Consider the following 14,184-nt stretch of genomic DNA (forward strand, 5'->3'; position numbering starts at 1 on the left):
GACTAAAACGTACAATTATACGCATTCTACACAGAGGCCACTGAGGAGCCTTGAGGAAATCAAAGAGGGCCCTGCTCCTTATTCAGTGTGTGTGTGTGTGTGTGGGTATGTGTCTGTGTCTCATTTCTCAGTGTTAGATGAGCTGAACAGACATAGCCTTGACCCCCATCTGAGGAAGCACCTGATCCTGGCAGGAACCTTCTCCTCCCTCCGTTTCCCCCTCGTTTGAGAATGACACTTGACCCGAACGCAATGTCAGACACCCCAAAGGAGGAGAAGCACTTTAAGATGTGTTCACCCTGACATCTGCTACTCATCACATCACTTTGGAGAAGAAGAAAAAGGGGACGACATGGCTGGAATAACAGCAAGATTGCACCTTGGATAGTTGTCTGGTATGAGTGAGAACTATTGTCCGGTACGAGTGAGAAGGCAAGCTCTGTCATTTGTCATCGTATCGACTGTCATTCTCAGTAATACCTTGACCTATATCACCAGGTGCTGAACAAAAGCAGCTGATACGTGATGAAATGCTAATGGCCACAGTATAGTAGTGCTGCCTTCCATTGACATAAAGTGAACCCATATGGAGATAATAAGCTGCAAATAACATTACAAGAAGGGGTTGTTAGAGCACTGTACAGTGTCCAATCAATTGTAGGAGGCTGTTGTAGAGGGAGTCCTGAACATTATCACGTTAATCCCATAATGGATGTGTTAGGGTGAAAGGAGAATTCTATACTCCAACCAGCCTAATTCCACTCCTGGCTCTATGTCATAGGACTGTGTGGAATTACCCTGTAATTGCTTGGATTGTTCCACATAATGAAAGACACACTCGGGATTATGTAGAATAACTTCAGAATGTCTCTAGTGTTGTGTACATGGATACACCCCCCCCCCCCCCCCCCCCCCACCACACACACACACACACACACACACACACACACACACACACACACTTACATTTCTAGCAGTGACGCGTGTTATTTTCTCATCCCAGTGCAATATCCTCTAAGCATGTGCAGGATGTAGGAGCAGAGTTGCTTTCAGACATGAGATGTGATTCCCCCATGGTTCAGAGCACACAGCAGAGCATATCACAAAGCTGAGATGGAAACACCAGAACACTCTAGCTAGCTACCACACCAATCTCTTCCTCACAGGTGATTCACTCACCTCATATACACAGAGGGGTGACCCGACAGACAGCAGGGAATATTCAGCCGTTGACTTTCAGACATACTCCTCATAACCCATACTCATTTATTTTGGGGGACAATACAAATTCAAACATATACAGAAAAAAAATATATTGAGATGCTTACTCTGTGTAGGTGTTCTGTATGCCTTATGTAAACACAGATATTGATGGTGTGAGATAACTTACCACATCTGAGCTGTGTCTCCCTCAGGTTGCGGACCTCCAGGCCGTGGAGGTGTGTGGGGTACACACACAGGGTGTCGTTGCCCAGGCGCACACCGTTCGCCCTGGCCCACACCAGCAGCCACTCCAGCTGACAGTCACAGAACAGAGACTCTGTAGAGAAGTGCCTGAGGGGATACGACAATGGTATTACAACCATCATCGAACTGTGTAGGTATCATGGTACAGTGTGTGTGAGTGAGTGATTATATGATTGTGTGTGTGTGTGTGTGTGTGTGTGTGTGTGTGTGTGTGTGTGTGTGTGTGTGTGTGTGTGTGTGTGTGTGTGTGTGTGTGTGTGTGTGTGTGTGTGTGTGTGTGTGATTTTGTTTTCTTACAGGACTTTGAGAGACACGAGGTGTGTGAATAGTCCCACCGGCAACGAAGAGAAAATATTTCCAGATAGATTCCTGTGGGGAGAAAAGGGTAAATACACATCAAACTGGTTTATTTTGTACCAGTAAAACACCACAGTATCTGCTAATGCATTACTTTGAAAGAGGCTTATCTAAGAAAAACAACATATTTCCTACACACGCATCTCAAATTGTGCGTACCGTACCGTACTGTATGTTTTCAATTTAGAGATACTCACAATTTAGAAAGATTGCCAAGGTCTACAAACATTTCAGGAGAGAGGCAGCCAATCCGATTGTTGGAGAGATCCCTATAAGGACAAAAAGCAAACTTTAAATTGTGGCTTAGAGATAAGCCAAGCACATCTGACTTAAAGCATTAAGGGCACTGATCATAGCAGAAGAGCTGGCAGTGAGGGGACGTGTGTATGAGAGAACACAGAACGAGCTTGGCTGTGACAACAAGTGTGTGTGTGTGTGTGTGTGTGTGTTATGTGCCGTCTCGTCTCATAATAATCTATTAACGAGAGCTTAAGCAGCTCAAGGAACTGTGATGTTAAACCACCAGTCCAATGTTTATTTATTCCAACTCGCGAGATATCAACAATGACCTTCTGTAACCCCCTTCACCTCTCACATCCCCATCCATCCTCACACGCGCACACGCACACACACACTGAGGGCTGTCGTGGCTCCGTGCCCTTTCCCTCTGTAATTAAAGAGCTGCTTTGCTGGAGCAGCTGTGGGAAAATAAGCAAGGCACTCGATTAATCACCAGTTGGGGAGCAATTAAATGAGCACTCTGCTGCTCCCAGAGCCAGGCGCACACGCCAAAGTTATTATAGTAAATGAAAACTGAAAAGAAAATAAAAACTCAAATTGTAAAAACAATTTAGTCAATTGAAATAAAAGAATTAAGAAAAACAATTTTAAAAACTAAAACTATACTGTATGGGATTATTTTGAGAACGTCGCTGGAAAGGAGAAAAGGTAAACATATTGTAGAATCCCGAAAAAGGCAGCGTGTGTGGCACAGATATGAAAGGGAAAAACCCAACCAACCTCAAAGTTCATCTGAACAGCACCCGCAAAGAATTTCAGGATAAAGAGTTGAGACAGACGTTATTTTATCTTTGGAATTCGGGTCAGAATTCTTCTCTTGGTATCATATGAACACACGTAGAACGTGAAAAATGTGTGAGCTTGACAAAATGAGCTTTACAATTTGCACACATTTATTCACTGGCAACAAGAAGGGTCTCAAATAGTACTTTAGTACCCCTGCTAAAGGCCTAAAACACGTAAATGTCGCCTCTCATGCATAAGGCTACTTTCTGACCCGAACACTAAAACAAAATAATATAAAAACTGAATAAAAACTAAAACTGAATAAAAACTAGTAAATCAAGTCTGAAAACTAAAACTAAAATAAAAATCTAAAAACAAATAGAAAATCACAAAACGACACTAAACTTGGCACACGCACCCCAAATCAGCACTGTTGCAACACCCCAGCAGCCTAAAAACCCCTAACAATCACGGAATTAAGTCATTTACGCCAGAGAGACAGAGAGAGAATGTGTGTGTTTCATCTACCACTTCAAGAAAGAGTGAATCTGCTTCTTCTTCTTTAATTATGATGAAGCCATCAAAGGAAGCTCTTCTGTCATAATTGCCCTGTGGAATAACTCACCCCTCTCCCCTGCCTCCCTTCAACTCACCAACGGCACCCTAAGACCCTGGCCTTGTCACTCTGGGTAGCCCAACCACTATGACAAACCCCTTCATACTCACAGTCTCCTCAGAGCCACCAGTCCACGGAAGGCCCCGTGCTCCACCGTGCTAATTAAATTATTCCTCAGGTCCCTAGAGAGACAGAGAGAGAGAGAGACAGAGAGAGAGAGAGAGACAGAGAGAGAGAGAGAGAGAGAGGCAGAGAGACACAGAAGATAGAGAGAGGGGAGGGAGACAGAGCCAGATACAGAAAGACAGAGAAAGAGCGAGAGAGAGAAAGAGCGCGTGCGTGAGAGAGAGGGAGAGAGACACAGAGACACAGACACACAGAGACAGAGAGAGAGGAGGGAGGTAGAGCCAGATACAGACAGAGAGAGAAAGAGCGAGAGAGAGAAAGAGCGCATGAGAGAGGAGGGAGACAGAGACAGATAGATAGAGAGGAGGGAGACAGAGACAGACAGAGACAAAGAGCGCGTGCGAGAGAGAGAGTGGAGGGAGGTAGAGCCAGATACAGACAGAGAGAGAAAGAGCGAGAGAGAGAAAGAGCCCATGAGAGAGGAGGGAGACAGAGACAGATAGATAGAGAGAGGAGGGAGACAGAGACAGACAGAGAGACAAAGAGTGAGTGCGAGAGAGAGAGAGAGAGAGAGAGAGAGAGAGAGAGAGAGATACTTATTATGCAACTATGGGTTTTAAGAGTCACATTGCTGGAGACAGGGAAGGGGACTGCCCCTTAAAATGCTCCCATCTGGCAGTAGTGGTTGGCAGTTAGCAATGACATTCACTGAACTGGGCTCTCAACGGGGACAAGCATGTAAGCTCATTGTGACATTAAGATGTAAACTCTAGCCTCCCTCCAACAAAATGCTATACTGTATATCCATTTAAAAACATTTTGGTAAATTAGCTTTGGTTGTTTAGAGAAATAATGAAAGATTAGTGTTTTTTTCACCATCTAATCATGGCATGGGGATGTTCAATGACAGATTTGTTTAAAATCTATCACATGATGGTTTACTTATTTAGAGAAACAAATAATCATGTAATTTTGCTAAATGCTATATATCCGCCTCGCTCTCAGAGAAATGTGTAGTACTTCTAGGTTTTATACAGTCAAATGTTACAAATAACAACTTTTTTATAAAGAACTGTACAAATGATACATTTGACATCAGTGCATTCAGAAAGTATTCAGACCACTTTACTTTTCCCACTTTGTATTCTAAAATGGATTAAATCGTACCGTCCCCCCTATCAATCTACACACAATACCCCAAAATTACAAAGCAAAATCAGGTTTTAGAAATGTTTGCAAATGTATTAAAAATAAAAAACACTGACATTTCACATTTAAGTAAGTATTCAAACCCTTTACTCAGTACTTTGTTGAAGCACCTTTTGCAGCCATTACAGCTTTGAGTCTTCTTGGGTATGACGATACAAGCTTGGCACACCTGTACTCGGGGAGTTTCTCAAGGGCACGTTGACATATCTCCCACAAGGTCAAAAACAGGGACCCGAACCAGCGACCCATCAGCCCTAGCTCCCAACCACCAGGCCACCAGACCTCCAAGATCCCCCCTCACAGTTCCCCAAGAGCTGCCCCTCAACCATCCGATCTAAGGGGCTTTTATATAATTCTAAATGAATTCATAATAATAATAATAATTGTGCACCGCCCTATGAGACTCCAAATCACAGTCGGATGTGATACAGCCTGGATTCAAACCAAGGACTGCAGTGATGCCTCTTGCACTGACATGCAGTGCCTTAGACCACTACGTCACTTTGGAGCCATGACCAATATATAATTGTCCTGCTAATAGCCCATCCTAGAAAAGTTGTTTGCAGAATTCACAGCCTGCTATGCTTGTGAAAAACAGGGTTAATAGTCATAATACCTTTTCCCCCTTCCACATGTTAAAGGTTCCAATTGATAAAGCTTTCTTATTAATTAGAATATTTGAGTTTAACTACAATATTTGTTGAATTATTTGTTAATTTTTTTCTGGTGGATTAAACTGAAATTGCAACCAATCACGGCCAGCTGTGATACAGCCAACCTAAATAAGAAATACATTTGACGATACAATTCTCCCCCTTACCATCCTTCTTGGCAAGTCTATTGTCCTGCTAATAGCCCATAATGGCTCTGTACCGGTCGAGAGTAGGCTACAGTACTACAGTAAGAGCAAAATAATCCTAACATGTCCACACCCTAATTGTAGTCTAACCAATACCCAAACAGAGATTCAGTGAAAATAAAAATCTTGTTGATTTATCAAGACCAGTCTCCATGCTTGTCTCAGAGCAGCGCTGTCTTGACCTCTGAATGCTGTCTCTTCCATTCATTTTGAAGAGTATTATAACGTTTAACTTCACTAGGGTAGGGGGCAGCATTCGGAATTTTGGATGAAAAGCGTGCCCAAAATAAACTGCCTGCTACTCAAGCCCATAAGCTAGGATATGCATATAATTAGTAGATACAATTATAATTAGTAGAAATGCATATACTTAGTAGCACATTAAGGTCCTGGAGTGGCCTAGCCAGTCTCCAGACCTTAATCCCATAGAACATCTGTGGAGGGAGCTGAAGGTTCGAGTTGCCAAACGTCAGCCTCAAAACCTTAATGACTTGGAGAAGATCTGCAAAGAGGAGTGGGACAAAATCCCTCCTGAGATGTGTGCAAACCTGGTTGCTGACTACAAGAAACATCTGACCTCTGTGATTGCCAACAAGGGTTTTAACACCAAGTACTAAGTCATGTTTTGCAGAGGGGTCAAATACTTATTTCTCTCATTAAAATGCAAATCAATTTATAACATTTTTGACATGCGTTTTTCTGGATTTTTTTGTTGTTATTCTGTCTCTCACTGTTCAAATAAACCTACCATTAAAATGATAGACTGATCATTTCTTTGTCAGTGGGCAAACGTACAAAATCAGCAGGGGATCAAATACTGTTTTCCCTCACTATAAATTATTAATTTTAATGCTATTTATTTAATGCTATATTCGTATGTTAAACACTTGTATATTTTATCAATGTTTATGATGAGTATTTCTGTTATTTGATGTGGCTCTCTGCACTTTCACTGCATGTTTGTTTGAGACAATGCATTTATGAACATAAAACACCAATTTCAAATTAGGTTTTTTGACAAAGATTAACTTTATCGAACAAAACACACATTTATTGTGTAACCTGAAGTCCTGTGAGTGCCATCTGATGAAGATCATCAAATGTTAGTGATTAAAATTTATCGCTATTTCTGACTTTGTGAGCCCTCGCCTTGGCTGGAAAATGGCTGTATGGTTTTCTGTGACTAGTTGCTGACCTAACATAATCGTCTGGTGTGCTTTCGCTGTAAAGCATATTTGAAACCGGACACTGTGGCTGTATTTACAAGAAGTTCATCTTTAAAATGGTGTAAAATACTTTTATGTTTGAGGAAATGTAATTATGGGATTTCTGTTGTTTTGAATTTTGCGCCCTGCAATTTCACTGGCTGTTGTCGAGGTGGGACACTAGCTAGCACACTTGTACCATAGACGTTAAGGTACGACCCAGATGCAGAAAGTGTTGAAGAGACAAAAGTGTATTCCTTAAACAGGGGCAGACAAGCGACAGGCCAAAACAAGCAGGGGTCAATAATCCAGAGAGATGTAAGGGTCCAGAATGGCAGGCAGTCTCAGGGTCAGGCCAGACAGTAGTCAAAACCAGGAAAGACTAGAAAATCAGAGCAAGAAACAGGCAATAGCAGGGAAACAAATACTGATAGGTTCTACGAACAAAACGAACTGGCCACAGACAAACAGAGAACACAGGTATAAATACACAGGAGATGATGGAGAATATGGGCGAAACCTGGAGGAGGGTGGAGACAAACACAAAGACAGGTGAAACAGGTGAGGGTGTGACAAGTATTTTCCAGCAAGCAACAATTTGTTTGCCTTCATTAGCCTACTTTGTTCCAATATTTCTGTCATTCAGTGATATTTATTCATTATGGATCCATAAGGGAATAAACATCTGCATTTTAAGAGTATTTTTACAATTATTTTGTTAACGAAAGCATACAAATGCTGATGAAATACAGTACTGTACAGTATATGCTATATCCGACATTTTGCGGTTGCATGAGGTCGCTCGCACGCACTTTAAACATTTGGATAATAAAGCATTTAAAGCATTTTGCACATGAGGGCGATACCAAAATAAATGGTCTATTGATCTGCAGAGCTGCGATGATTGTATGTCCCATATATTAAACATATTGTTGGTAGCAAAAATTCTGTACAATAATTTTAGCTGAAAAACACGTAATATTGACTCTTTGGTCCTTTTATATATCAACTCATACCATGGATTCAGTACATCAAAAATCTCTTCAACTTTTTTGCAATCTGTATGGCACAGAACGTGTTCAGACCCCTTCCCCTTTTCCACATTTTGTTACATTACAGCCTTATTCTAAAATGGGTTGAATATTTTTTTGCCCTCCTCAATCTACACACAATACCCCCATAATAACAAAGCAACAATTGTTTTTTGGAAATGTTTGCAAATGTATTTAAAAAAACTGAAATACCTTATTTACATAAGTATTCAGTCCCTTTGCTATGAGACTCGAAATTGAGCTCAGGTGCATCTTGTTTCCATTGCTCATCCTTGAGATGTTTCTACAACTTGATTGGAGTCCACCTGTGGTAAATTCAATTGATTGGACATGATTTGGAAAGGCACACACCTCTCAATATAAGGTCCCACAGTTACAGTGCATGTCAGAGGCAAAAATCAAGCCATAAAGTCGAAGGGATTTTCCGTAGAGCTCCGAGACAGGATTGTGTCGAGGCACACATCTGGGGAAGGGTACCAAAAAATATCTGCAGCATTTAAGATCCCCAAGAACACAGTGGCCTGGATCATTCTTAAATGGAAGAAGTTTGGAACCACCAAGACTCTTCCTAGAGCTGGCCGCCCAGCCAAACTGAGCAATCAGGGGAGAAGGGCCTTAGTCAGGGAGGTTACCAAGAACCTGATGGTCACCCTGACAGAGCTCTAGAGTTCCTCTGTGGAGATGGGATAAACTTCCAGAAGGACAACCATCTCTGTAGCACTCCACCAATAAGGCGTTTATGGTAGAGTGGCCAGACGGAAGCCACTCCTCAGTGAAAGGCACATGACAGCGTGCTTGGAGTTTGCCAAAATGCACCTAAAGACTCTCAGACTATGAGAAACAAGATTCAACTCTTTGGCCTGAATGCCAAGCGTCACGTCTGGAGGAAACCTGGCACCATCCCTACGGTGAATAATGGTTGGGCCGCATCATGCAGTGGGGATGTTTTTCAGCAGCAGAGACTGTGAAACTAGTCAGGATCGAGGTAAAGATTAACAGAGCAAAGTACAGAGAGATCCTTGATAAAAACCTGCTCCAGAGCGCTCAGAAAATCAGACTGGGGTCGAAGGTTCACATTCCAAAAGAAAATGACCCTAAGCACATAGCCAAGACAACACAGGTGTGGCTTCGGGACAAGTCTCTGAATGTCCTTGAGTGGCCTAGCCAGAGCCCGGACTTGAACCCAATCGAACATATCTGAAGAAACCTGAAAATAGCTGTGCAGCAACGCTCCCCATCCAGCCAGACAGAGCTTGAGAGGATCTGCAGAGTAGAATGGGAGAAACTACCCAAATAAAGGTGTGCCAAGCTTGTAGGGTCATGCCCAAGAAGACTCGTGGCTGTGTAATCGCTGCCAAAGGTGCTTCAAGTACTGAGTAAAGGGTCTGAATACTTAGGTAAATGTGATTTCAGTTTATTTTTTATAAATTAGCAAAGATTTCTAAAATCCTGTTTTTGCTTTGTCATTATTGGGTATTGTGTGCAGATTGAGGGGGGGGGGGGATATTTAATAAATGTTATAATAAGGCTGTATTTTAACCAAATTTGGAAAAAGTCAAGGGGTCTGAATGCTCTCCGAAGGCACTGTATATACAGTACCAGTCAAAAGTTTGGACACACCTACTCATTCAAGGGTTTTTCTTTATTTGTTACCAATTTCTACATTCTAGAATAATAGTGAAGACATCAAAACTATGAAATAACACATACGGAATCATGCAGTAACCAAAAATGTGTTAAACAAATCTAAATATATTTCAGGTTCTTCAAAAGTAGCCACCCTTTGTCTTGAAGACTGCTTTGCACACTCTTGGCATTCTCTCAACCAGCTTCATGAGGTAGTCACCTGGAATGCGTTTCAATTAATAGGTGTGCCTTGTTAATTTGTGGAATTTCTTTCCTTCTGAATGCATTTGAGCCAATCAGTTGTGTTGTGCCAAGGTAGGGGTGGTATACAGAAGATTTGTTTAACACTTTGTTAACACTATTACTTTACAATGTAAAAATAGTACAAATAAAATGAGTAGGTGTGTCCAAACGTTTGCCTGGTACTGTATATATATATATATTATTATTCAATATAGTAATATGAGATCTGTATGTGAAACATTTACATTTGACATTTTAGTCATTTAGCAGATGCTCGTAGCCAGAGCGACTTACAGTAAGAGCATTCATCTTAACATTTCTAGGTGAGACTACCACATATCACAGTCAAATATACAGGACACAAACATTCCATTCCAGATAAACAGTGGATATATAGAGTTTGCAACAACAACAAAAAAAAAATCTAAAAATAATCTAATAAAAAATATGAGAATAGTAATATTTTACAAACACATGAAGGGTACCCATAAGCAATCATTTCTGATGAAAAAACACAAATGCAAAAAAAAATTGGTATATGTATACCATACCGTACAATATAGAGTAGGCTACACTGTTAGCATATTTTTATTCTATCTAGAACTTAAAAGGGTTATTTTTCTGTCCTCATATGAGAACTCTTTGAAGAACCCTTTTTGGAACCAAAAAGGCATTCTCCTATGTGGACAGGCGAAGAACTCTTTTGGAACCCTTTTTCTAAGAGTGTAGAGAGGTGAAACCTAACAGTGTTGTTCCCAAAGATCACATGGTCAAGAGGACTCATTGACATGCAAAGACGTCAACTTTGACTAGTGCTGTACTACCATGATGAAACCCAGTCGTGAATACACAGCTAACTCTGAATGGTCGTCTCTATTCAGAAAGGAAATAACACTCTTTATCTGTTTTGAAGCTATCAGATATTACATACATTTTACAATGACCATCATATATTCCGTGACAGTGACAGTGAATGACAGTGCCATGTCAGACTGACACAAACATTAGAAACATTAGTGTCTTCAGCCAGGATCACTCTGTTCCCAATCCCCACTCCCAGTCCCTCGATTTCCCCAGACCCGACATTGCTAAAAATGGACTGGCATCATTTCATAACTCAACTTTTTGGTCGTCTCGGGCCAAAGAAAACTTCCTGAAATTGTGTCCCCCAGGTTTCCTTTGACTGGGCTTGATGAGAATAATTCAGGAGTTATGAGAATTAGAAGGAGCCTGGCTCTCTCTCTGTCCAGATGTGTGTACAGTACAGTACACCAGTGCAGTATGGGTAGTCTAGTCTCATACTCTGTGCCCAACCCCAGCTGCTGGTCACCTCAGCATTCATATAAACAAGCAAGGCCAGTCACAGGGAATAAAACAATACCACTAGCACTAATAAATATACTGCACCCCTTTCCCAATGTAGCCATTAAAAAAATGTCACTGTGATAGACTTCATTTATAACAAGGGACTGCTTAGAAAACAAACAATCTTATTCAGTTGTTTAAAGCCAGAGTAGAATAATTAAATGTTTTACTGTTTATCCAATGCATGAGTTGAGTGCCTCTGTTGAATGAATCTGACAGACTGACAAAGAATTAACCACATCTCAAACTACTAAAGGGCATTTTTTCTGCACCATTAGAGATACAGTAGGCCTGTAGACCACCGGCAATGATTGAATGATCTGATGGAACTGATGCTAATTCAGTCAACGTAAAAAGTATTACACACACACACAAAGAACGCACAATCATTATCGTCAGATAAATTACTCTTGTCTGTAGTTAATGATGTGTGTCTGCTGTTAAATTGTTCAGTTAAAACACACTTGGCCTGCACCATTACCCCAACCCACCCTCTTTACTCTACCAGTTCATAGGCTAACATTATCCTTGAAGTTGCGATTCACTGCATGCTCATTCACTTTAATATATTATTGTGCGTGTAGATTTTTTTGTGTTACACAATGATTGGCATACCAGGATTGAGGTTTGGAAATATACATAGGCTTTCCATGGACCCGACAGTACATAGTAGGGGCAGTTTCTCTCCAACCCAAATGTTGGTATTCAAGCACTGCCTCACTATATAACAACCTAGCTAGGACATCCGAGCAAGCTAAGAGAGTGGACACAGTAGAAGGGAGAGTGGATATTGAGTGAAGAGTGGAGTGCTCTATAGACAGAGAGACAGCTACTGTATCACCAGGGTAGCTTAGATCTCCCCTCGTGTCGATGGGAGCCTTTGATCATATAAAGCATGTTCTGAGGGAGAAGGTGGACTGTCCGAGGGTAAGGTTTCAATGTGCCACTTTCCTAACGCCTTTTGTTCACAGCACACGCAGCAGCCAACCACAGCCAGAGGCCAGTGCTCCTGTGTCAGAGTTAAGCAGTCAGCAGTTTCTAGCCAGGCCCCAGGCCAGAGGTCAGCAGTGAGAGAGGTCAGAGGTAGGGGAGAGGTAGGTAGAGGACACAGGTGGGCAGACTAGTGCCAACACAACACAGCAAACGCTGCAGGGTACCTGTTACTGTGTATTGTATGCTGCCATACATTGTGTCTCAAGGTACTATGAGCACTGAGCAGACAATAATTACAGCTGTAACAGCTTCGGTCATGACATGTACGGTGGGTGTGGGGGTTCTTTTGTACTGTGAGCAGACAATAAAGACAGCTGTTGTTGCTTTGATCATATACTGTGGGTTACTCTGTTATCATGTCAATCACTATCCCATTTAAGCATAGCTCATTCTGAAGTGGAGGTTGTTGTGTGTTGTTACATTGTTGTATTGTATTATTAGGTGATTGGCAGCAGAGAGAGAGAAAGGCAGGATGGAAGTCCAGTTGAATAAATAAGTCTTCCTGTTTCCTGAGAGAGTTCTGTTTGTAGCTCCGGTCAGGAGGTGCTTACCAAAACACGCACATACATAAGAGCGCACGCACAGAAACACACACATACGCACGTGCACACACACACGAGTGCACACACAGACACACACTACCTACTGTTACCTACAATTGAATTCACTCTAAAACATGTACAGCTGGCTAAACTCAACAAGAGCTGGATGTTTAAACAATAAGCGGTTTCTACCCCCGAACCCTGAGCATTTGAAGTGTGGCTGGGAACTACACTGTGCGTGGTTCTGGCTTTTGTAAAACCCTGACATAAACTCCAATATTTGTGGCTGATGTGTGGAAAGCTACTGAAGTGGTTCCCAATTAATTTTGGCTGTGCTGTAGATCTTAGACTGCTGAAGTTTGGCCCTGAGGATATTAGGATGTTCACCATATGACACTAATGGGAAGATTCATCTCCTTCTCTGGCCGTTCAACACAAACACATGCACACACATACAGTACACAAACACGCACGCACAAACATGCACGCACGCACAAACATGCATGCACACACACATGCAGACACACAAACGCACACACAAATGAAAGTCCCAGGGGACATTGACCTTGGACCATAGACTGTACTCTGACTGGACCACACACACATGCTCCCTAGCACGGCCCACAGACTCGGACTTGACATAGTGCAGGATCTGATCACCCATGTCTCCGATTCAGCAGTATGGCCTTAGATTCAAAGCAGTTTACATTCTGGCATTTCATGAACAAACAAAAACAATTAGTGAGTGACCAGACACTAGGCACTGATCCAAGGGTATACAGGTTACATGATAACATACCATGAAAAATGGATTTTCTCTGACCAAAACCCTTTTTTTCATTTCATACAATTAAATAGAAATGACTAATTACTATTTAAGTAACTGGATCCAGAGCTTTTTTTTAGTTCACTCAACTTTTCGGTTAAAGTGTTACCTGAACTTAAATGTTCAGCTGGCAAAACAACACTTTTAACATAGTGTTTTCAACATACATATTTGACACAGCTTCACATACAGTACATGATTACATTGTAAATTTATAGAGTAATTATTATTCAACATTTATTTCTTAACCCTTATTTTACCATGTAAGATGACTGAGAACACATTCTAATTTACATCAAAGACCTGGGGAATAGTTACAGGGACGAATGAGCCAATTGTGAGCTGGGATATTTCTTTAGCCCAGAGAAAAGGGGACCTCCTACTGGCCTTCCAACACCACCTGGTCTGAAGCTTAGCTTCAGAAGCAAGCAAGCAGCGGGATGCAGGGTGGTATGCTGCTGTCCTCATCTGGGATTTGAACTCACAACCTACTATGCCACCATGTCTGTGTCAATCATCAGTTAATCTGGCTATTTTCTCATAACTGATTTGATTCAATAATTTCAGCAACTTTAGGGTTTTCTGTATAGTTGTCTAATGTTGATGGAGAATATTACTTTGTTTTAATGTTACGCCTTGATCACTATGATAAATACAATAGTTTTACTTGAG

The 14,184-nt window shown here is 41.5% G+C and overlaps 1 protein-coding gene across 2 annotated transcripts in view; it reads right to left on the bottom strand.

Annotated features, from left to right (window-relative positions):
- Positions 1-14,184, bottom strand: part of LOC139381422 (adhesion G protein-coupled receptor A3-like) — a 261,482-nt gene that overhangs the window by 207,741 nt on the left and 39,557 nt on the right. For both annotated transcript variants that reach the window (XM_071124932.1, XM_071124931.1), the window contains exons 3-6: positions 3,577-3,648; positions 2,022-2,093; positions 1,765-1,836; positions 1,391-1,554 (exon numbers count right to left, since the gene is read on the bottom strand). In XM_071124932.1, the coding sequence (XP_070981033.1) occupies positions 1,391-1,554; positions 1,765-1,836; positions 2,022-2,093; positions 3,577-3,648 (380 nt within the window). The remainder of the gene's footprint in view (positions 1-1,390; positions 1,555-1,764; positions 1,837-2,021; positions 2,094-3,576; positions 3,649-14,184) is intronic.

The sequence above is a fragment of the Oncorhynchus clarkii genome, chromosome 23 (assembly GCF_045791955.1).
Source record: "Oncorhynchus clarkii lewisi isolate Uvic-CL-2024 chromosome 23, UVic_Ocla_1.0, whole genome shotgun sequence".
NCBI lineage: Eukaryota > Metazoa > Chordata > Actinopteri > Salmoniformes > Salmonidae > Oncorhynchus > Oncorhynchus clarkii.